Raw genomic sequence first — 26347 nt, forward strand, 5'->3', positions numbered from 1 at the left:
TCCCTTGCCAAGTGATCATTGTGGATTGACCAGATTGTTAAAAATGTGATTGTTCACAGCAGGGGTGCAAACCTTTCTTGGTCCAAAGGCCGCATTGGGAAACAGTACTCCCAACTCAGTATTCCAGTGACGGACAAAAGATGGTCTTAGGGCTCCAAGCATTCACCTGCTGCCCCCAGCTCTTTCCTCCTTTTAGATTACATTACCTGCTAATAAGTTATTACAGAGTAATGTATCCTTCTTTGATTAAACATATTGTTTTAACTTATTATTGTGATTAAGGAAAATGCATGGCTATTTGGAAGATCAGAGGGCCGCAACTCACTGTACTTGAAGGGGCCACAATAACATTTATCTTGCTTATGCATGTAAAATATGTAGAATTTTCTACAGGAAAAAAGGAATGTCTTTGCAGTTATGGTTTAGTCTGCAGGAGGGCAGCAGTGTGTGCAGTGCAGCAAGACAGAGGAGGCGTGGCCAAATCATGTAGTGGGTGTGGTCAGGTCACATAGGAAGCAAGCCATGCCACGCCCCTGTAACACATTTCCCCCCTGTAGCATCACTGCATATTACTTACCTGTCCTCCCAGACACTGAGACAGTCATCATCATCATCATCATCATCATTTATTTATATAGCGCCAACATATTCTGTAGCGCTTTACAGTCTCACTAAGCTCAGTTACAGTCTTATTCTTATTTCCTGCAGCTTGGAAGAAAAGGTTTCCAACCAAATCACTTTATGTTAGAAAAAAAGACACCCCCACCACAGCTCTGAAAGAAAATGTACTGTTGATTTTGTTACACCCTTATATGTACTTTAGTCAATCTAAGTCCGGCAGTTACAGCACCAAGGCTTAGTGTACCAGCCTCTGAATGACGCCTGTTCTATATGTGAACTTTATGTGAACCTCACTGCTGTGTGTGCAACAATTTTAAGTTATGATTTTGATGTGTTCAACTTGATGTTTTAGGTTTATGTATCAGACTGTCCGGCCACACATGATACACACTGTATAACCTGCTGCTCCTCCCGAGCGCCAAGGTCAGAGTCCAATTTCACCACCTAAATCAGATGTGAACAGGCCCAATGAGTCCCACAGTGATCCAATCCGTTTTGAGGCATGGGGCGCTTTATGTACCTCATGATTTGCCCCTAACAGGATAGTTTGTTTATTCATCCAAATCATTGACCTTGGACTTTCTGAAAGTTCTTTTGTGTAAACAGAGTTGCTCTAACATTGAAGGAAACGTAATACTGTACAGTACATTCTTCACAGATATCATAGTATTAGTTTCACATTCAGCTATACTTCTAACCTTAAAATTTCAAGGTAGTTTCCCATAATTTGGGAACACTGGTGTGTTTGTGGTTAACTTACAATAATTGTAGCACCGTATTGATATAACTGGTCACACAACAAGTGATTTATAAGCAAACAATAACGGCCTATTTATTAAATAGAGGTGATAACGATGATCACGAGAAATTCTATTATTTCTGGCAATTATCAATAAAATATTGACACAGCTGCCTCAGTGATACTGGGCGGGCAAAGAAAAGCCTAATTTACCACTTTGCCGGGCCAGTCTTGGGGAATATATGAATGTGTGACCTGGCAAGCCACCTCACGCTCACACCACCTCAATCCTTGTTAAGTAGGCTTCACAATGCTTTGTATGGGGAAGCTATCTACGGCGAACTCTGGCAAATCTTATCGCCAGTGGTAACACTAAAGCTGGGTACACACTACAGAATTTTCCACCAACTTTTTATGCCGATCGATTTTACATCCGATCGATGGTCCGATCGCTCGGTCCATGGACTGCATACACACTAGCCTCGTTTTAGACGATAAAGGGAAGAACGGCCGTCCCGTTAGTGACTTTTTACAGCCATGTTGTCGTGAGCAATGATTTTAATTTCGTACACACTGAAGCAACATCGGTCGGATCAGTCGGAAAAATATACAGACTACACGGAAAGCAGATTGGAACGAAAATATTGAACGGTACGAATAACCAAATGAGACGACAATCTTCCATTTGGGAAGACTTTCAACCATCGTGTCACTACACATACTGACCCGACTTTCGAATTAGCGGTCGTATGTCGGCTGGTTGAGCCGATTATTGGACAAAAACCCTGTAGTGTGTACCCAGCTTTAGTAGATAGGATGAAGCCTTACCGCCGGCAAAAATACCAGTTTTTACCCAACCGTAGGGCTTTCTGTCTTTGCTAACGAGAACCGTAAGTTGCCTTATATACGACACAAATCCAGCAGTACCTTTTAGACACATTTCAAGCTCTACGTTGCGGATCATGACTCTATAAAAGACTCAGGCTAACTGTGGCTGTTAAACCACAATAATTAGCATGTTCTTGAAGCGTAAAAATATATTCTTCTGACAAGTTTAAAAAAAAAGGTGGACCAATATGAAGCAATTGCTGTGAATGTTTTCATTATAGTTAAGTCATTTGGTATCATTCTTCTATTGTACTCTGTGAGAGGTGTTGGTATTACAATATTCTATATTAATAAATACAAATATAAATATGTATATATGTCCCCTTCATTCAAAATGCCTATATACGTAATCCATGATTACATGAGACTCTGGACCATCATCTAGAAGTCTGGCAGTTTTGTAAGATTGTTAGCAGGATCTGTATCAAGCTCAGAGTTTTCCGGAGGGTTTGAAAAGCCAATCAGATTCTAGCTATCACTTATTTAGTACATTCTACAAAATAACAGCTAGAATCTGATTGGTTGCTACTTGCTATAGTTGCCACATCTCCACTTTTCAAACTCGCCAGAAAACTCTCAGCTTGATACATTTACCCCCTGGTGGTAAATGTATTAAACTGCGGATTTTGCAAATCGACGATATTTGGCGACTTCGCGGACAAAAAGTAAAACGACAACGTAATTAAAGGCAAGTTTTGCCGTTTTACATTTTCAAGGGGGGTATTCAATTGTTAGCGAGTTCCGCTAAATACTCACGCTTAAAAATATTACCGGTAATATGGTAATATGCGCGTAAATACCGTTAATACAGTAATTTACTTGCTGGATTTCAGCTCGCAGCTCAGGGAGCTGCGAGCAGAAATCCAGCGAGATATTACCGTATTAACGGTAATATTTTTAGAGCGCGAGTATTTAGCGGAACTCGCTAACAATTGAATACCCCACTAAGAGTGAAACCCGTTGATTCCCATACGAGTCTGGATGTATCATAGGAATCATCAATAAGGAAAACTCATAAAATTAATTGTTAACTTATGTAACGAGGATTGTAGGTGAATTATGTTTTAAATGAAAATGAAAAAGATAAGTAAAAATATCCAGTGTCAAAACATCTGAGTGATTGGGAGAAACTGCTCAAACTAAATAAAACAACCAAAATTAGATACAAGTACAGTGTAAGAATATGGCACAAGGACTACATCTGAACCTGGGTCTCTTTGTGACTTGTCTTCTTGCTAAATGTATCATCTATGTGCATCCCAGAATACCCTCATTTTATAAGTAAAGAATGTTATCCAGAATGCTCAGGTTTTAAGAATTTCTAAATAAAGGTGTTTTTCCATTATTTAGAGCATACTTGCCTACCTTTGGTAGGTTGTATCCGGGAGAGGGGCGTGTCTAGATGGTAAAGGGGGAGGGGCACGGTGAATCACGTCATTTTGCCCTCAATCTCTCAGCATAAAAACAACAGTGTTGCCAAGGTGAGTTTGTGGCAATTGTAACAGGCAAGTTACAGTAAGAGTGAAAATACATCTAAAAGGAAAGCTACACAGGCAGACATACAATTTATCTACATCAAAGAGCATGATGTGACATTCTCAAATACATATATTACATATGGTACATATTGCTATACCTGAAGACACGGGAGGATATCATTACTTCAAGAACCAATCATAAAACAACTTTATTGAGTTGTTTCAAGGGGGTAATTTATCAAGTTGCGGGTTTGAAAAAGTGGAGATGTTGCCTATAGCAACCAATCAGATTCTAGCTGTCATTTTGTAGAATGTACTAAATGAATGATAACTAGGGGCCTGATTCATTAAGGATCTTAACTTGAGAAACTTCTTATTTAAGTCTCCTGGACAAAACCATGTTACAATGCAAGGGGTGCAAATTAGTATTCTGTTTTCCTCACCTGCAGTCCCCCTGCCCCCCAAACCTGCTCTATTTCCTAAATGCCAGCAATTTTCACTATCCACGCTGCAGCCATTTTCCTAAAACAGCTATTTTCCTCACCTCCGCCCTCCTGCAGCAATTTTTCTCACTTGCTCCCTGCAGCCATTTTGTTTACCCCCCCACCACCCCCTGCAGCCAAACACCCTCCTACTCACTCACTGAGATGTAGAAATCTTGCAAGACTTGACTAGGAGCTCCGTGGCTGCAGTGACAGGCAGCTAACAGCATGGGATTTGCTGTTAAGCTGCCTGTCTGCATAGTGACAGTAGGGCCTGCCCCCTTTGGACCAGCGACGCCCCCCCGACGCCAGACAGTCACAGAGCGCTCCATTTTTTTTTAAAAAAAAAATAAATTAAAAAAGTTTTTTAAAAAAATTAATTCCGGCAGTGCCGCGCCCCTTCCAGGACCCAGCGCCCTAAGCTGCAGCCTGATCAGCCTAATGGTTGATCAAGCCTTACCAGTGTGTACGAATAATTCTACAATTACCCACGTTTTAAAGATTTATCCCTGGAAATGTTGGTATCTGGAAATGTCCCTATTTTTAGAAATATTGTACAATGAATTGTTTCAGCATGTTAAATGCCATTCTTACCATCTGTTCTTATTCTCTAGACCTTACAAATTCAAAATAGCTCATTTATAGTCAAATTCAGTGAACATGACATGATGGAAATTGTAGTATTCCAAGTTCCACTGAGAAAGCATAGCATGTTATGTGCTTAGATGCAGGGACTCTGCACAGAGTGGACATGTGGAAAGGCAGGTTATCTCTCTAGGCACCTGCATTACTGTTTGTACAGCTTCAGTAGATCTCAAGGGTTGATGCACTTTTTGACTTCTTAAGGTGAATTTATGAAGCTGCAGGTTTGAAAATGTGGAGATGTTGCCAATCAGATTCTAGGGCCTGATTTATTAAGGATCTTAACTTGCGAAACTTCTTATTTAAGTCTCCTGGACAAAACCATGTTTCAAGGCAAGGGGTGCAAATTAGTATTCTGTTTTGCACATAAGTTAAATACTGACTGTTTTTCATGTAGCACACAAATACCAACTTTAAATTTCAGTGTACAAATAAGCTATCAAGTATTTGTGTGCTACATGAAAAAACAGTCAGTATTTAACTTATGTGCAAAACAGAATACTAATTTGCACCCCTTGCATTGTAACATGGTTTTGTCCAGGAGAAAAATAAATATCCCGCTTCCCCCCTTAATATACTTAAACAGCCACAGCGTTTGCGGATTGCCACTTAAATAGTGGTGTCCCTGGTCACCAGGCTACACAGCCTAATATTATGTGGGTGACAGCAAACATGTCTCCCTGCTCAATATCAGGTTCTCCCCTAAAGGCTGAAAAAAATGAGCTGGCCCCTTCACCTACAGAGCCCCGGCCCCATGCTGAACAGCACGGGGTGCCTCTTGGTATCCCTGGCCACTGGGTACAAGGGTAATACATATAAAAAAATAAAATGAAAACTATTGTGGCACTACAAGCATTAGCAAATACTGACAGCCAATGACATATTGCGTGCTGGCACTTGGAGAACTATAAGTGCCAGCTGAGTAGCCGGCTCAGACAGTGGAATGGAAAACATTGTATATAATATATAACTTACATTACATACATATTTTTAAACATATAATATTATTTGTTTTAGCAATATTTTTTAAACTGTAGTAGATTAAAAAATTGCTTTATTCCTAGAAAAATAAACAATAAACGAATATCTTTGATAAATAGCCATTCCCATGCAAACATGTAATCTCTGTCTGTAACCTCTTATATGTATAGGATGATTAAAAAGCCTTATTCAGGGTAGGAGAGTGGCCGTTGAGAAATATAAATTCGATAGAAAATATTAAGATGAACAAATAAAAAACCTAATAACAAGTATAAATGTAATAATACGTACTGGACAAATCGACATAAAGACACGATAAGGCAATAGGAAGGAAACAAAATGAATTGCAGTAAAAAAAATCATGTTTCATCTGTTTCCTTAATGTGACCACTAACCAACCATATACTGTGATTTACTGTAAAGTGATGAAATGAAAAGAATGACTGTATTTATTGAGAAACTGAAGTTTCTCTGCATAGCAGAAATGAAGCCCTGGAGGTCAGGGAATTATTATATGAAAATGTAAATTATTTTTTTTCCCACAGAAACCAAAAATCTAGTGATGTATAAATCATCATCATCACCATTTATTTATATAGCGCCACTGATTCAGCAGCGCAGTACAGAGAACTCATTCACATCAGTCCCTGCCCCATTGGAGCTTACAGTCTAAATTCCCTAACACACACACACACAGACACAAAGACAGACACACAGACTAGGGTCAATTTTGATAGCAGTCAATGAATCTACCAGTATGTTTTTGGAGTGTGGGAGGAAACCGGAGCACCCGGAGGAAACCCACGCAAACACGGGGAGAACATACAAACTCCTCACAGATAAGGCCATGGTTGGGAATTGAACTCATGACCCCAGTGCTGTGAGGCAGAAGTGCTAACCACTAAGCCACCATGCTGCCACGCTTGTAATTCGGTTTGCGTCAGTTTACATGAATTCAAACGCAAGATGCCCTTCTACATAGCAAGGTATGACATTTTAATTGTCTGATTCCGTAAAAGCAAAATCTTGCTTTTGCGCAAGTCTGAAAAATTAAGCACACATCCTCGCTCCTCTCATAAGCTGCGTCAAGCACCGCCATCTTGCCCCGCGGTGCCATGGTCTTTTGACGAGTCAAGGACAATCGACTAAAAGAGGATTTAGTGTTGCATCTCTGCAGTTTTGCCGGTTATAAACGACCTCCTAAGTGTTTGAGTCAACTCAATCTCAAGAGGGTTCTGCTGACATTTTTTACTTTCAGTTTAATATCTTATGCAACCTTTTTTTATACTTGTTGTGGAAAATGTCCTTCTTTCAAATCAATGTAATGGTACAATAAATTTTTTACATATCGCACTTGTTCTTGTAAATCATATGCAGGTGGTGGTAGGGGTGAATTCAGGGGTTTTCCATTATTAAATACATTTATACATGTCAGCATTACCATATTTTCAGGGGATAACCGATTGCGCTCTTGTTTACAATTAAACGGGCAGCACTGTGCACACATGTAGACAATACAATGTCTTTCTGTTCTTCCACACTGTACTGAAATCCACCCCTTTATTTAATTTAAATTATCTAGCGCTGCAAATTAAATATTCTTTTTGCACTGCACCAGCGTGCCATCTCCATGCCAGGCCCCAAACTCTCCCATCTAGCTGTGCTAATGTCTGCTTCTCTACAAACATCTAGCTCAGTATTTCAGCAAAAGAGGATCTTGCGTTGGGCAGTTAACAGCTGCTCTCTATGTGAAAATGAAGATTTGTAAATAATGATAAATATATTACTGCTTTAACCCACTGAGGTATGAAAAAAAAAACATTAGGCTGCCGAGCAGCCGGAGAATTGGAGAATACACCTGCAACAGGCCGAGCAAATCAACCAATGAGGGTAATTATCTGCTCCCCTATTGTCCAGATACATTTCTATATCAGTGCTGTCTGGAAACAGAAAATGTTGTATATCATTGCATCTGTTTATATTACACCACTTAGACTATATGCACAAATCATGAATGACAATGGTACTTGTCTGTGTACCTGCTCCCTGGATAAACAGAGAATCAGTGCTTTGGAGAGAGCCAGGTGACAAGCAGACGTCAATGCTTGGGGGGAGGTGTACAGGGGAGAGGGCACTGGAAAAACAGGAACGTCAGCGAGCTACACAGGGTGTAAGAGAAAATAGTGAATGAAAAACTACAAATATATGTCCTGGTTTCAGGAAATTACACAACGTGAAGATATTGAAGAGAAGGGTTTAATCATTGGGGTCAGTGAGTTGTCACCTTATGTATATCATACTTTATATAAGTTATATAGAACACTACTCTGTTAATGACTGACAATAACCTGAAACATATATACGGACAATTCCATGTCCGTATATATATATATATATATATATATATATATAATGTGAATTGTATTACTATATGAAGATGTCAACATGACTTTACTGATTCAGTACCAATAGCTATATACAGGAAGTATAAAACGGGATACTTGTATGGCAATCAATAAATGCTCTTCCTTGCTTCCGGGGCTAATAGTAGTAACAAATATATAGATATCCATTTTGGCTAATTCTGTTACTGTGAAGTCATCAAGATTCTGAATCCTGGGAAATAAGCATTTCAAATTACCAAAAAAAAAGTCAGGTGTATCCTGGTAAAAGCTACTTCTCTCGTTTAGTCTCTTCTCCTATCCCTGCTTGTGTTTCCTCCTTCATATTAATGCGATGTCTATACAAGTACGAGGGAGGTGAATCAGTAAAACTGGGCGGTAGTGAAAAGGACGGCACCTGCCACTAATTCTTCATGGAGACAATGACAAATGAGGCTGAATAGGACGAATGCACTTAAAGGGCGACAGGGTTTGTAGTAAGCTGTACAAATACCTGAAGGTGTTAACATGGGTTGGCCCGACCAATGTGTAATCCAGTGGGAGGGACCTTGATTGATATAGGAGGCTGCACTTCCTGTTCTGGTTCATTCCACAGCACAAGATCCCACCCGCCCACTCCTTTGTGTAGTATTTTCGGTTATGTTGCGGTAGGAAGGCACTGCGTTCAGCGGCTGATTTGTGGGCGCACTGGTAGTTGTCGTAGGTCACTGCCCCCCGTTGAGGCACCAGTAACTCCCTTTTTGGCCCTTCGGTGAGGAGGGTCCCTGTTCGACTCGGTGAGGGAGGGCAGAGTGAGTTTTAAAGGGGGCAGTCACTCTGACGCCAACTCAGCGCAAAAGTTATGTTGGGATTTGTTCCCCGTGGTGGTGGACGTACGGCGGTTTGCGCCAGTCCACACGTGATAGTGTTTGTCAGCTTGAGAGTTGTTTCGCAGTGCCCTTTCTCCGCCACCATAGGTCTAGTTAAAATTAAAATCATAATAAAATTTCTGGCAATTTTTAATAACTTATACAAGTCTTCGTGTGTTTATTTGCATGCAAAGGTTTAGAATTATAAGGTTGATGTAAGGTTTACGGAGCATACACGGTGAGCCCTTTATGTGTTTCAGAACACGGTGATCTATAAAACTCCTCATTGGATCTCTCAAAGGATAATACCAAGCAAAATTTAAGATTAAATAAATAAATAAGTAGAACTATTTGCCTGCAGTTGTGATGAGGAAACAAGAAGTTCTTGTACTGACCTTCCACACTCCTAATGGTTAGGGAACCCAGAGAAGTCTTACAGTTCCACTCAGCACTACACTCTCTGCACATTGGAAACAAGCTGAGCAGGTCTAGATCATCCTATCACACTGGCCAGGCTAGTGGACAAGTGCCAGGTGTGGCCGTTCGAGCCATCAGGGACCCCGCCAAATATGGGAAACATAAGCAATTCTTAATTATTTTTTTTATTTTAGATCATCAAATCCTCCAAACAAATTTTTTTACTTTTGATTGGATTATTCCCTATACCAGTGATGGGCAAACTACGGCCCACGGGCCAGATCTGGCCCACTTAGAGGTTCTATCTGGGCCGCCAATATTTTAAAAAATGTCATTAAAATATGCATAAAATTATTAGGGCCGACCCTGTGTGTCAGAACCTTCACTTTTATGCCTTCCCAGCTATTTCCTCCATTACACTTCATCCTCCTTCCTAAAAGGACACTTCGTATGTCAATCACTCAAACACCTGCACGCCCCCTAATGGCTGAAAGTCATGTGAGAAGAGATGAGCTGGGCCATATACTAAGGCGGATTTCGATTGGCTGCTGTGTTGTCAGTTAGTGGCTCACCAGAAAGACGGATCTGCAACAACCTGCTGAAATAAGTGCTGTGTCTGTACGATCGCTGCACTTATAGAGGTAACACTGCTATATAACACCCTCCTGTCCCATTCAAAACATTTGTATTATATATTTCGATATTTGAGTTTTTTAATAAATTATATTGGCCCGCCTAAAGTTTTTCTTTTTTATTTGGCCGTGCCTGAAAAAGTTTGCCCATCACTGCCCTATACTATAAGGGCTTATTTGATAAAGCAAATAACATTGATGTGATAGCTCATAGGTCGCTACAGGTTACAACAGGGGGTATAACAGGCAAACCCTGGGCTCCATATCAAAATTTTGAGGGCCGTGATACGTGTCCATTCCCTCCGAAGGCCCCTGTTCTGCTCTTCTGAGCAGACCTTGGTGTTGGCACATGCATGCTGTTATCCCATTTGGAAAAGTCCAAACTGGGCTTTATTTTTGGGCTTTATGAATTAGTCATTAATAGTAAATGGAACAGAATAATGTTCTGCCCAAATAAAGCAAGTTTACTTAAATTAAAAATCTGCTGCAAGCTGTAAGGAATACAAAAATAATACCACAGATAATAACTCACATAGATAATCTCTCTAAATATACAGAGCACGCTAGATAAACATAGCTGCATCCAATAAGACCAGGTAGGACCCAAGATATGTTATGTACAGCGCTGCGGAATTAGTGGCGCTATATAAAGAGCTGCTGATGACCATGATGATATGAAACACAAAAGCTCTACAAAGGAGGAGAAACTCCTTAAAAGCCGGGAGGCTCCTGGACTCCCGAGAGAGTAGGCATCCTCCCTGACTGTGACGCAATTTTGCATCATTAAAACCCACCTGCTACTATGAAATGTCATATTTTTTGCTGCTTACTAGGGGGGCGGAGCTATGGTGACGCATGACATCACCATGCCCCCTCCTACCCCCTGTCACATGACTTCTCCTCTGGAGGATCCCAGAGAAGTTTTAAAAGTTGTGTAAGCTTGAGAAACAAAGGATTATAAAAATAATGCTCTTTATATTATGAAACTACATAGAAAACTAGAAAAACAACTATATAATATAAAACAGATATACATAATGTATGTATAGGGAATGAAATGTGAACATGCACAATCACATTTTATCTTTATCATGTTCCCCGGTTTGTAGCTTCACAACATACAGTACATTTAATATATCAGAGTTTGGTCTTTGCAGGGAAAGGTGCCTGATGCACCTCATTGCAGCTTTGCCTTACAGGAAATGAGCGTGCACCAGGTGACTGATCAGCTGACAAGTAATTGCAACTCCAGCCTACTGCATCTCATGACCTCTGAAGTCAGCACAGAGAACACTGTCATTAGTAGCTGTCAGGAGAGCTGATTGTGTGTTCTTGCGTTACATGGCTGGTTGTGAAACAAAGTGAAACCAACACTGTTCTTTTTTCCCCCGGAAAACCTTTAATCAATTCCCAAAAGTAAAACATCCATTGGAAATAAGGGAGGTGAAATGTGGAGTCACAAATTGTCCTTTCACATTAACATTCTTCATTCACGAAAAACCTGTCAAACAAGTCAATGGGTATTTTATAAGAAATTCCAAAATAAATGATAAAACAAATGAAGTTTTAGAAAACTATTTGATAATGTGCATGTGAGACGCAGATGGGGCATAACTCAGCATAAAACAACCCCACTCTTAAATCTCAGAATCAACTTCCATCCACATTTCTAAAGACAGTTAAGTAATAGAAAAATCAAACGATTACAAACAGAGATAAAGTGCAAGACTTGTTCATAGCCTGCAAGGAAATGGCAATGAACAGTGTGTGAAATGTTATAGACAAAATTAGTAAATAACAGCTATGGTCATATAACAATTTGTGACTTTTCTTCATTTTTAAAAAATGTATTTTAAAAAACAGGAATATTTTCTGTATCTGATTTCTCTGCTCAAAGGCAAAGTGTTGCAGGCCTTCCAAGCAGATGCCCATTGTCTCTGTGACAATAAATAAGATTTACATATCAATCAATCAGTCCCTTACATATCCTAATAGGAGAATAAAGTGGCAACGCAAATTGCGATTTTGTCAGCCGGTTTTATCACTAAATAACAAGATCTAAACCAACTAAAACCTGGTTAAAAACAGCAAGATTCAGTCAGTCAACTTAATGAACTCAATTTTGCACTCTATGTATGTGGCCAAATTGGTCACAGATCTGTTAAAGGAATTAATATTAACTTGATTTAGTTTACCCAGGTTTCACACAAGTGAAACTTTAACTTGCTCCACACTCTCACTTGTTGGGTTTTTGTCATTTTTAGGAGTGTAAAAAGATTAAAGTACCTCACATCAGAAGTTCTGTCCAGTGTGACAAATACAATTGTTGACTTATACTCACATTCTAACCTTAAATATCTAGTACTTAAATATCTAGAACTTCTGATCTAGAACATTTAACACCGGGATCAATTATAGAACGGCAAGAAAGTGGACCATGGATTCCCGATAATAAGTTTATAATGGATGGATGGTTTGGTCAGATTGATCATCTCATACATATAAAGTAACAGGTATTGTTTGTCTTATAATATTAGACTTTAAGAGACTGAAACAAAACTTATTATAATATACAAGTTAACCCGTGCATGATACTCATGCATTCTAGTCAAATCAAGCTACTTGAGGTGTTAAAAAGGTTCTTGTCATGCATTTGGGCCATAGCCCAGGTCTCAACCACCAACCACTCCCCACTGTCACCCCCGGCAACCACCAACCACTCCCAACCGTCACTTCTCCTTCAAGAAATATATATATATTTTTTAAATCTTTATAAACACTTTTAACAATTAACAAATTAAATTAACAAATTAAAAACATCTTAGTATACCAAATTTCAGCCCTTTCTGATTTTTTTTTCCACACACACTAAGAATTTAGTAGGTCAGTGTATAACTCCGCCCAGCAGGTGGCGCTGCAGCTTGGTTTTATTTTTTACACACACAGACAGACTAACACACGACACTAGACATTTATATTATCGATAAATACATTTTATATAGTTGTTCATGGGTGACTGATAATGATTGATAAACTAGGACAAGTATTTCAACATTTGGATGACAGTGACAATTAGATCCACTGTTTATTGAAGATATTTCAAATTACTCCGTCAAAGTAAGCGAGGGTGTGACCATTTCCACTCCTATTAATTGATATAAATATGCAGATACACTAAATAAATGTATCTGTACAGAATGACCAAAGTCAATGTGCTTTATTAAAATTGTATATATTAGCTGAAAATAAACCCTACATACATCTGTATACTTCCCATACGTTCACTTTCACTTTATTTTTCTGCACGTAATATGTATAACGCACAATCTTACCATATTCCTCTTTATATTTATTCATGGAACATGGTTCCAGTCGCTATGAGTATTGTAAAATGTTGTCATTACACATTACTCCAGTAAGTAATAAACTTTTGAACAAACCAGCCTTGTGATATTTTTATTCTCCAAATAAGTAATTTTTTGAAAAAAAATATTGTCCCTTTAAATGCATCTTAAAGCTGGCAGACAATCTCACACATCTAACAGTATCTGTATAACACAATTTACAGTCATAGTCACGTCTCCAGTTTCTCCCCACTCAACTTGCACAACCTTTGATCATCGAAGGGATCAATTGAGAGGGCAATATGCATTACTTTTAAATTAGCTTGAGATAACAATTCAGACCAATAAATCAACTTATTAAAAGGTCCAAACACACAATACGCAAAAACTGAATTATCGACTTAAACATTATTTCAAAAAGTTAACAATGACCACAAAGAAATACGTAATCACTCAACTGGCAATAAAACATCAGTCAACTGAATGTTTTAGAAAAAGAATTGAAAATCATGTCTAACCTTCCAAAGAACAGAAATGTTTGTTGGATACATCTTCCGTTTCGTAACATATTGAGGGGCATATTCAATTGTTGGCGTTTTCCACGGCGTTAAAAATATTACCGTTATTACAGTAATTCTAAGCCAGATTTCAGCTGGGAGCTGCAAGCTAAAATCCAGCGTTAAAGGTACCGTAATAACAGTAATTACGCGCACTATTACCGTAATGACGGTAATAGTGCGCATGCCGTGTTACTTTTCCGAGTAATGCCAACAATTGAATATGCCCTTGTGAATATAGATATTTGACAGGCTAGTGCAGTGGTGGACAGGCTGGCAGCCCTCACCGGGTCTCTTGTGACCTTCTTTGAACACATTGCATTCACAGTGGGGAATTAGCAGTGACGTGTCTCACTGACATTCCGGAGGCACTTTCGCGGCGGAGATTTTGACATAAATCGCCACTCATTTTTCCATGTGCCCCAAAGAGGTACGAGGAAAAATGAGCGTAGATTTCTACCGTAGCATAGGAAAAAGTGTGCAGCCGCCATGTTAACTGAATCTACCCCACACAGTCTTCATAGCAAATTAAGATCCAGACGCTCAAAATAAGTGGACAGATTTATATCCAATATGGCTACATACATGTCCAATTGGCGCAGTGTAGTACTGAGAATATTTAGTATGGCAGGACAACAAGTACATACACGGTAAGACGTTCTCCTTTAAAGCTGCACTACCACCTACTGAATCTAACTAACCTTCTCTTGTTGGAGCACCAGCAAGAACGGGAAAACCAATGACATTTCTACTTTAAAATGGCGGTGGATAGTGGTGAGCACCGTGTTATTGGTGATCTCACTCACACTATACTGAATTTCGTCAGGCAATGGAAGAAGAACCGGAGGTGAGACGGCAAGAGTAGGAAGAAGGTTAGTCAAATCTACTTAGTAGATGTTAGTGCAGTTTTATCATTGTTGTTTTATTTCAATTAGAAATATTTTGACCCTAGTAGATTTATTCAAAGAGAGATCTCCCAAATGTATTTTACTTAAAAGTGAGAGAAAAAAATATATAATTTTTCTAGTGCAGATGTATAAATCAACTTCCTTATTTTTGAGATTCACTTCAATATCACAGGCAAGCAGTTTCATTTCCAAACACAGCTTCCTCTTCAGTGCAAACATTATTTTCTAAACTCTAACAGTCTTTATACACGTAATCTTCTAAAAACAAAGGTCGAGCAAAACACTGTACATTACATTATCTATGCTTTGCTATTGCAATCTTACTTACCCAAAACAACAAACTCAACTAGTGTTAAAGGACATGTGACAGCAGGGTAAATAAGAGGAAAATATCTCAGGAAAAAGCCAAAAAAGCCACAAGTGTAAATGTGCAAGTCCAAAGGATTCCTTTACTTAAACATGGTTAATGTTATATATAGTGAGCAATGTAGGTTCCCAAATTCACTTCAAAGACTAGAAACAGTACCCTAAACCAGTGGTTCCCAAACTGGAGTGACGCGGTGACCTCACAGGGGTGCCTCGGCCAGGGCCGTTGGTAGACAAGGCGGGAGACTACTTGGTAATTATTTTGGCTTAGGGCTGCCTTTAAAAACTTATGAAGACCCTAAGGGTGCCTTAAACTGAGAAAGTTTGGGATCTACTGCCCTAAACTAGGGATAACTGGATATACAGCAGCCCCTGACTTTCAGGGACAGTACGATTTTGCAGGATTTGCTGTTGATAAATTCCAGTATCCCTATTTGCCCTTATTGACCAACTGCACAATGAAATCACTCTGTAGTCTGTGAGGCAGGACATTAACTAGGGTGTTGTGACCTGTGCCCCCAACCAGTGCGCCAATCCTGAGGGCAGGTCTCCTCATTCACTACAGATTATCAAGTCTTTGTCTCTGTGATAATCTATACTGACTGAAGAGTGGCTCAGAGCCAGTCCTACTGTCAGTACTCACTTACGTCAGGGTTGTCTGAGCCACTCCTCCTGGCATAGTGGAGATGCCACCTGCCTTTTCTGAGGTCATACCAGTGGACCATAGTTAGTGCTGCCCTGGCCTCTCACTCAGTGGGCTGGGCACAACCCCTCAGTGGATTGACTATATCCTTATGTTGGTGGGTAAGAGTGTGCCAGTGTTGTCTCTCGCTTAGGGCACTAAAATGTGTAAAACAGCTCTGCTGTGAGGCAGTGCTCAGTATTTAGAGTTAAACAAAACATTAATAAGGTTTATCCAGTTATGAGGATTCAATGTGTTATACAGCACAAGAAAAAAAAAACCCCAGTGAATTCTGTCTAAAATACCATTTACATATCATAATCATGTTTAGTGAGTATAAAAAAATTGAAGAAACCTGCACAGGTGTGCTGCGCTGCAGCATTGTACCCCAAAAATATTATGCATATTAGTAGCAGAGCAACACCATGACTTGCAGACAGGATGAATCTATACTTGCAGTAAGAAAAATCTATTTCCCTAATCACACACATATACATTTATATACACTTGACTCTAACCCTGCCACTGTAACCTTTTAAATGAAAGGGGCTGATGCAGTAAAATTATGGAGCATTGGCACAGCATCTGGGTACATGCTCTGCGGTGCTGAGGTCACCCAATGGCATAACCTCTCACATACATGTACTCCATCACCTCTCACATACATGTACTCCATCTCTCTGTGCACATGTCTGGTTTAAAGGCTTGAACATTAGTTGGTAGAGAAATATTACAGACATATTTTGTCTTCAAACACTCCCATTTAAATAGTACATGGAACTAATTATAATAACAATCATAAAAATGAAGCTGAAAGCTACTTACACTACACTGTGGTCCATGCCTGTTGATTATAAGCGTCTCAAGATCTATGTCCTTTATTACAACCCTGTGTGTGAGGTATAGAGAACTATTGCACTGTATACATTGAGTCTACATGCAGTCACAGGAGGGATCACCAGACAGCAAACCAGAAAACTCCCATCTTCATCTCAGAGCCCAGCAGAGTTTCTGTTTCACAACCCCTTTGTATTCCAGCCTAACTTTATTGTCCCACATGAATTTATCAGACTAGATAATATCAGGGGATTGTGTCAGATGTACGCAAGGACTTTATCAGACCTACCTGCTGCTGCTCCGTGTTTAGGTTTTCATTTGGATTGTTCTCATGCAAACGATGGGACAATGTGTTTGCAGTTGTAGAAAGGGGAAGCTGTCAAGGCTCTCCGCATTGTTTCCAAAATCAGGAATTGTTGAATTGAAACTAGCCCTGAGGCCAATAGGGCAAGTATGTTTTGTACATGGCCTTGAACACAAGATACTCAGTGGGAGATGCAGACAAAAAAGTAACAAGCTGGCTGGTTTCACAGCAGAACGTTTTTAACTATTTCTTAGCCAGAATTAAAAAGTAAACATGCTCCACCTTATAATAAATACACAGGTTTTGTTCCTCATATGCTATTTGAAAGTTCATTTGATGATTTCAAATGCTGTAAAAGACTTATGTAGTAATATATTGATTTTTGGTTACATTTGTTGCTATTGCCTCATACCTCCCAAGATTTGGGTAGGTAGTATCGGGACTGGGGCGTGACCGCGGCATGTTGAGGGCGCAGAGCTGCAACTTAAAATGTTAGCACCTGGAGCCAGAAACAAAATTGCCGCTCCCTTAGCCCTCAATTGAACCAAATTAACCTAAAATATTAATAAACTGCACCCCCTTTCAGTGTTGCGCCCTAGAGGGTCATCTCTATCGCACAGCCCTAGTTACGGCCCTGTGGGTGCGTACCTAGCGCTTATGAAGCAATATTCTGCCATTGACTTCTCCAACCCTACAAACCCATTGATTGCCGTGCACACGGTAGCAGTGAACAGAACACCAACCAACTTTCCCACCGATCGGGACAAAACTGTCTCCATTGGGATGGCGGGACAGAACCGTCAAATAGGGACTGCCCACCTAAATCACAACGGTTGGGAGGTATGTTACCTGTAGAGCAAGTTTGGTCATTTTAAACCATATTGGCTCTGCATTGTCACATGTGTGCACTTATCTTGGACAATTAAAATGTGATTGTATTCTATTGCACAGGATGAAAAATCTGGTAGACTGATTTTCATTTCACCGTCAGTGTATACCACCCAACTGTACGATTTAGGAGTTGGAGAACATGTCCTGTTCAATATTGATATGTATGGCAGACGTGCCACTGGTGCGAATGGTAATGAATGGGTGTTTTGAGAAGAGGGGAGGCGGGTAAGGGTGACCTAGTGCTTTAGATGTGCTAAGCAAACCCTTGCGGGCGTGACCACCCCTCCATCCTTATATAGACATGCACCTGTTTTGACATGAATACCTCCCTTTTCACACTGTGCCCTAATAGGAAGAACTTGTACGTGGGACGTATGGGTGTTATCAGTGATCCACATGAGATCCAAGCAGAAACAAATGACTGCCGGACCACATAGCAGAACTCAGATGGGGACCCAGTGATACCTCTCTAGCCTCCTGGACCTCCGCTCTGCTCTGACAAAAAGCACAGCAAGAGCCATTTCTGAGCATGCTCAGAAGAGGCCTCGCACTACACTTATCAAAGCAGAATGTGAGCCTTGGGAGATGTGGGAGCCTTGGATGGTGGGTGACGTGGTATTGCCGGGTCGCCCTCACCTTCTGACTCTGTAGCCGCAGCACCCCCTGTACCCACTGTAGTTCCGCCACTGTATCCAAACAATCTGGTCATTCAGCCCTGCCCATAAATGGCTGCATCTATTTAACACGGCTCTCTACATGGACGGCCAAGTTGGTCAAAGAGAACTTCAACATATATATTAGGAACATTTTTGAGATATGGTCCATTTATTTCTCCATCCACGATTGGCCGTGCCATAAAATGTCTATTGTTGGCCAAATATGAAACAGTCATAACATACTGTTTTATATAAGCATGACATACAGTTAGTGCTGTATGCACCTGCTTCAAGGGAAAATGTTTTGTTCTAAACACACAGAACAGAATTCACTCAACAGTGTAATGAAAACTTGTTGTACTAGGTACGTGTCTTTCTGGTCTTTTTTTTTTTACTTTTTTTAGTCTAAGTTCTAGCAATGATTATGCCTCTCACCCTGTTACTTCAGAGAACAAGTCTGGCAATGGAATGCCCTTCAAACTCACGGTCGATTGCTTCTAGTAAATGTTTTACCAGACACTAAACAACCCCTGTGTTCCACCCTCAGTACAAACATTGTATGAAGGATGAAAAATAATATTCAGGAACAGTCACACAGAACCTTGGAGGTGGTAAAGATACAAAAGATACAATCTGTGAGAATATTCATGCAATCTTTCTTGTTATTACATTCATTCCAATGTTACTGTGCGTGAAATTCAAGATGACCATAAATCACACATTTTTTTTCTGGAAATGTCCTATATTATATAGAATAGGCCGGACACATATTAATTCATGTCTTAATGAATTGCTTAACATCCCGGGTGAATGAAACCTCTATGCAGTTTTGATGGTGCTTCCATAATCATATAAAAAATAATAATAATTGAATGAATAGAAGTTATGATAACAGCAGAAAGTCATTTGGAGTTTTTGGGGTCAGACCCTGTGGTTCCCCAGGTATGACCATATATTAGTTTTCTACTCTCTATATTCGCCATCACTGATCTATAGCAACATATGATCGATGTAAGCTGCTCTGTGTGTGTGTCAGAGAGTCTTCTGGTCCACAGACTAATGGTGGTGTCACACTGCTCTGCCTGTCCAGCTAGGGAAGTGCAGCGTTCATAAGTGCTTACACTGTTTAAAAGTGCTTCCAATCTCCCATAGTGGTACATGGAGCGTAGGAGAAAAACTCCTCCCCCTCTAATAAGGGCGTGTCAGCTATGAAGATGCTGGTGTTCAGTCATTGCCGGGTGATACTACTCTATGTCTAGGGGGGAATTCATTTAGCTGCGAGCTGCCGTGATATGTCTCTGGAACAGTCCACAGAGCCTAAATGTTTTTTCTCAAATCTCTGCTCATTTTCTCTTGCGTCCCATTGAGATACAAGGAGAAAATGAGCGTAGTTTCTGTATCGTATTGGCATGCAATCTAGGCGGCTAATTAAATTCCCCTCTAGAGGTCAGCTTTGGCACCCCACAGTTATTGTACACCTTCTCATCAGGGATGTCCTTGGTTCTTTAAGGTGGAGTTAGAACAATCTGTAGCCAATCAGATCATCAGAATGCTGACAGCAGCAGGAGATGGGTGGGATGCAGGGACCTGTGACTGTCACAGTGAGGACAGGACTGCATGTGACAGGGGCAATGTCCTGATGTGAGGAGGGTATTAGAAGCGAATGAGAAGAGACAGTGGCAATAGATCCCCCAACATCACAGAGCAATGATGTTATGCTCTTAACAAAATGGTGCAGGGAAACTGTTGTGTATTATTTTACTATTGACTGCAATTCAAATGTATTTTTTTACATATATTATTTGAATTATGCTAGTCATCCAATATTATAGTAAAATATATAATGTAATGAGTTAATATGTTTGAGGATTATGGGTACAACCCAAGGATAGTATGGCAACCTTTTATTGGAGTGTCTGGGAGACACACCAGACCCCCCAAAGAGCTGACACCCCCCTCAGTTAACACTGAGTGGCAGGGGCTAGATGACTCAATTCCGGCAGTGACATGATGGCTATTTATGTAATCTAGCCCCTACCACTCAGTGTTATCTAAGGAGGGTGGGTGTTGCTGATGAGCGTGCCCGCCCATTTCATGAAGCATATTGTGTCATTGAGCCATGCCCACCTCCTCATTTCCTACCTCGCCTCCCCATCTAAGGAAGGGAGGTAGGAATAGTAATCATGTATATTTTATTTTTCAACACCTGTCATGCAGAAAAAGAAATACAATTATGTAGAGTATATTTAGAAATAGATTAGTCACATTTTGTACTATTGTTAGGAGATAAGAAAAGGTGTGTCTGGCAATAAAGAAACACTGAGATGGCTGGCTAGTGAAGTAATGCCATTTTTACCTTTGGAAACAGAACTACACCTAGAATGAGAAGCCAGTAACATTCCTACACCTACACAACGATACACCAGAAATAGTTATACAGCACTCGGAGGTGACCATGCCTCACCAAACTCTTACTAAATCTGCCAAAGTTCAAGAAGGCATTATAGGATGAAACAAACAGAATCCCATTTGGATTACCTAGAATGAACACAGCCACCATCCAAAGGTTAAACCACTAATTTGCCATTTTGCATAGATATTGGTTAAACCTCTAATAAATTATCCACTCTTCATACTGTGCAGCCAAGAAACCCAGAAAGAGGGTAAAATATTACATTCTAAAAAAACAGTAAATGAGAAATAAAACAAAGCAAATCCCAGAGGTCCATTTTGCCTGATTAAAAGATTTTGTACATGCAGCATACCTGTGGGCGGGTGGAGAGCAGGACCCAAGACTACAGTACGGTAGTTCCTGTGCTTTTCTCAAGTCTACTGTAATGCACAAAGGCTCCAGGGATTCAGAGGACGACAGTGTTTACTTTATACAAACTGAGGAGGTGCAGTCACCAGACCGCTCTACCTGACAGCACTTTGTACTACCTGGGATGCCTAGAGAATAAAGCAATTGTTCCTTATAAGCACCATTCAGTCTACTTATTAAATGGAAATCACAGATAAAGTTAAATTTATAACACTTATAGAATACTATCTTTTCCAAATATGACTAACCCCACCAACGTGCACATGCAAAAAAAAAAAAAGGCAGAGAATACATATAATCTCTTCTTAAAAGAGAATAAACAACAACTATAGAATATAATAAAAAGTATAATGTACTCATATCAATTAAAGAACTCCAAAGACCTGAAATGTTTAATTCGCTGGTTTTTATTCCCTTGTCCTTCCCTTTCTGTTTCCTGTTTCTTAAAAGATCAAAAATAAAGTATTAACCCTTTATTAGCTGCCTGCACTATTCCTCAGTCCCACCGTTTCTCAAGTACAGTCGCTCTGCTTACTCATGTACCTATATGCTGGTTCTAATGGCTCCCCTATATGCTGGGGGGTGGGGGGGGGGGGGGCTCCCTCAGAAATTCAGCTGATGTTTAAAATTATGGGAAGACACTATACACACTTGCACTCTATGAGACTGGCAGTATGGGGCAACAAAGTTGTCTATCACCTACCTGGCTTAGGGAGACAGGCTAACACTGGCCAAGCCTTGCTATTACAGTTAGGCAGCATTTACATAACTCAGCTGATTTGGCAAATGACAGACATTTAGTGCACCTATACATGAAATGTATTGTGAATGCAGTTAGTAATGTTTAAAAGTTGGAGTTCTCCTTTAAACCCCAGTCTGTATTGTGTCCATTGACTGAGTGTTGTATCTGTCAACCTCACATCAAAACTGCACGTGTGTGTTTGGTATCACATCAGAATCTGTATTGCTTAAAAAATATCCATGTTCTCATCTAAACTACAGCAACCTCCTCCTAACTGGCATTCCCCTCAACCGTCTGTTCCTGATTCAATCCATCCTAAATGTTTCAGGCTAACGACTAACGTTCCTCTCTCACCACTACACATCTGCTGTACGACTCTACATACCCTTACACTCCTCATAGCTTCTATAATCCTACAAAGCCCTTAGCTACACCCCTTCATACATCTAAAATCTCACCTCAAAATATTCTCCCTCACTCCTTAGATACCTCTCATTCTTACCTATAGGACTCCTGTGCTGGTATCAAGGTCCCTACGACCTCCAATCAGGTACTCCCCCCAGCCTCCTAAAAATGTTCTCTGAAAGCCGACCATAATCCTACCTATGCTACATCCTCACCATTGTCCCAATCTCCACCCTGAGCCATACTTGCTTGTCTCTTCAATACCCTTTTCCTCTCTTATAAGCAGGGCCCTCACAACCCTTTGTTTCCATGCCTTGTATGTTCCTGTGTTATGCTTTGTTTTACCTACTGACGAGCACTGTGGCTCCTTACAAACCAATGACAACAATAATCATCATCTGATTATTAGCAACAAAACTGAACTGTTACCCCTTCTATTCTTACTACAGCCAACAATAGCTGGTGACTGATTAAATCATACTTGCCTACTTTCCCGGAATTCCTGGAAGGTTCCTGAATTTCGGAAGAGTAGGCAAACCTCCCGGATTCGCAGAAATTCATGGCATTGAATGGCAGGGCGGGGCTTAATCGTGTCATTAAGCCTCGCCCTCGCTATTCAATGCCGTGAATTTCGACATTTTATAGTAGGGGCGGGGCTATGGTGACCTAATGACGTCACCACGCCCCTCCTACCCCTTAGAAGTTTTGTTGAAAGTTGGCATGCATGGATTAATTGCTGCTACTCCTGCTTTGCATGCTATCTGAATGTAAAGTCCTTGAATTATGTAATAAATTATTGCATTTAGCTTATGCAGGAGCCTGTACTGATCCAATTGTTACTTTTGAGTAAAAAAAAGATCCTGTGTATTAGAAATGTATCATATGCACCTTAGAGGAAATCCTACACAAGCTGTTTGTAGAGTGAACGCTACATCACAGTTTTAAAAGGCCTCCGGGAGAGGCTCTAAAATAAGAGGTCAGAGGAAACATGAGCTTGTGCTGCCTCACAGACCTAAATGCATTGTGTCAGTGTAACTATGCAAAAGGGCTGTGGTACAAGTTGCAAAATACCAGTTCAAACTCTTTTTTTTAAAATGTCATTTCCTGTGTCTATATTCAAATAAACTGCAATCCAGCCTTCATCCCCACCTCACACCATTTAACCTGATGGATAATAAGAGCACAACTCTCCAAGCTGGGAATTGATCTAAGCTGTCATCTTGGCTGCCAGGTCACAGAGCCAATGGTTTATTATTTATATTGTTGCATAATGTTCCATCTATGACATATTTATACATTGCCAGCTATTGTACAAGCTTGCAAAAGCATCTAGATTCTTCACATCAAATCTAATATTTAAAATGGAAAGAAAATGGTGCAAGGTGTTAAAAAGTTTCAGCGCTCGTTCACACATATCGTCTAGGAGCATGGATGAAAATGTGTTAAACATTTGTGCGCTTTAGTGATGCACTTTCATGTGTTGTACGTTTATAAATACATACTAGTGCATTTGAAGTTTATGTAAATTCAAGACAGATAGGACATGTTGTAGTCTATAGGGTTTATTTACTTAACTGCGGGTGTGAAAGAGTGGAGATGTTGCTTATGGCAACCAATCAGATTCTAGTTATCATTTATTTAGTATATTCTACAAAATGACAGCTAGAATCTGATTGGTTGCTATAGGCAACATCTCCACTTTTTCAAACCCACAGTTTAGTAAATTTGCTCCAGAATATTTGAACACATTTTTCATGCATTTATGTGAAAAGCACAAAAAAGTGGATAGTTGTGAACAAGCTCAAAGTTATACTTTTTCAGAATATTTACATTTAAGAAATGTAATGACAATGAATATTATACAGAAAAATTACTTATTTTAAAACTGCTATATGTTTTTTATGTACTTCCAAGAAAAAGTGTTCAAAAAAGTTAACGCTTCGTCAACACAAGCAAGGTTCCACTATGGGGCGCTATTCTATTGCAGTGTGCGCATGGCGGATCCTGATGTAGATCCCATGGGGCAATACACTGTTTTGGAGCCGCTTCTACCTTTCCAGTTGTCAAAAAATAACACATAAAGATGAGTTAGAGCAATCTGCACCCTTCAATGCCTACTGCCAGGGACATTGAGTGGTGGTCGGGGGTGAGTAGCAGCTACCTGGGTCTGTCTGTGGGAGAAGCCACTAACCTTGGTGTGGGCATTGCCTCCCTCGCTGTCCATGGAAGTGGCCCCAAGAAGTTGCTTTAAGGGGGCCCAAAATTCCTCTTGGCGGCCATGCCTACTGCACCCTAGGCAGAACCTTAGGTTGCCTCATGGATGAACCAGTGGAATCAGGTTTCCCATTTGGAATAGATTATGCCCATGTTTTACTTGACATGAATAGAATTATAAAGTGAAAATAAACTGTTAAATAGACTACGTTTCCCTTTAAATATCTCTTCAAAATGTGTGTACATGAGATGATAGACCGAAGCCCAGTAAAGGAGAAGCTTTGCTGATGTCACACAGCTATCTCTACTTGTTTATTTAAAGTGAGGAAATATTTATTCGTGATTTTCCTTTGTCACATTGTGTTGTAGTATGAAGAACTCATGGATATGAGTCAGCTGAGGCCAGCAGGTTTTCTGGTAAAAATAGCACATTGATAATAAGTTTGCTGAATCCTCACTTTTTTTCCTGGCTTTTATCAGCAAAAATGTCGCGTGTTTTCCTCTTGTCGATTAAATATTGTCAAGATTACAAAAAATGTGAAACAACAAGTAAGATGTTTGGGATAATCAAATCCTTAACGCACTTGTTTGGTTTTGTGCAAACTATTAAGGTCATTGATAAAGACATTTAACAAAGTAATCCAAGAATAAATGTACCTTAAAGCCATTGTCATACAACCAACTAACCCCTTGTGTTCCAGTGTTGTTTGCCAGGACTGTACATAAAGGTCACCACAATAACTGAATGCTCTGGGATAGCCTTGGAAGCACCCTGTGGTAGAATGAGGTATTACAGGACCCTTGGACATGATTACCATTTGACCTCCCCCACAACTGGAGGGACTGAGAAAGTCAGGCTGCAGTTATTGATGATTGGCGTAACAAAGTCTCAAAATTGGAGTCTAAGAGGAGAGAGGAGACCACGAGAACTCTAGCCTCTAAAATATTAAAATAATTCAGGGCAATATTTAGTACTCTGCTAAATAACTAAGTTACATAGGTAGTATTGATTTATTTTTAATAGGTTATATATGAGGTTATCAAATAAAAAATACTGTTATAAATACACTGTGATTTTGTCAGCTATATTTCCTGTTTATACAGCTACTATGTGTAGTTTGCTAAAATTTAAGAGAAGTTAGAGGGGCTATGTGTTTTTCACTTATTTTTTTACATTTATACACTGTCAGTGTGTCGTCTGTGAGGTAGAACAGATTCAGAGGACAACATAATCATATTGTCATTATTACATAAAGTTAAATAAAATCTGCTTCAGTCAGATCAGATGAAGTTAGTTGAAGAAGCAAACTGTAGGGACTCACCTCATCCGGTTGTTTTATCCCTATAAACAAAGGGAAATATAGCTGTAACATACTATACAATGATATTAGACATATGCTTGATTCAAAGGGGGGTATTCAATTGTTAGCGAGATCCCCGGAAAAACGAGTGCTCGAAAAATATTACCGTTAATACGGTAATATGCGCGT

General features: G+C 39.9%; 1 protein-coding gene across 8 annotated transcripts in view; it reads right to left on the reverse strand.

Annotated features, from left to right (window-relative positions):
- The window catches only part of RBM47 (RNA binding motif protein 47), a 98431-nt gene that overhangs the window by 23500 nt on the left and 48584 nt on the right, over nt 1-26347 (reverse strand). For 3 of the 8 annotated variants that reach the window (XM_075194848.1, XM_075194840.1, XM_075194859.1), the window contains exon 1: nt 16813-16968. The exons of 1 other annotated variant lie outside the window; for it this stretch is intronic. In XM_075194848.1, coding sequence (XP_075050949.1) covers nt 16813-16829 — 17 coding nt within the window. In that variant the 5' untranslated portion in view covers nt 16830-16968. Of the gene's footprint in view, nt 1-16812; nt 16970-17113; nt 17259-26347 lie in introns of those variants that run through there. 4 more of the 8 variants (XM_075194813.1, XM_075194812.1, XM_075194821.1 and 1 more) reach the window with 3 other exon arrangements.

Source organism: Mixophyes fleayi, chromosome 1, assembly GCF_038048845.1.
Source record: "Mixophyes fleayi isolate aMixFle1 chromosome 1, aMixFle1.hap1, whole genome shotgun sequence".
NCBI lineage: Eukaryota > Metazoa > Chordata > Amphibia > Anura > Limnodynastidae > Mixophyes > Mixophyes fleayi.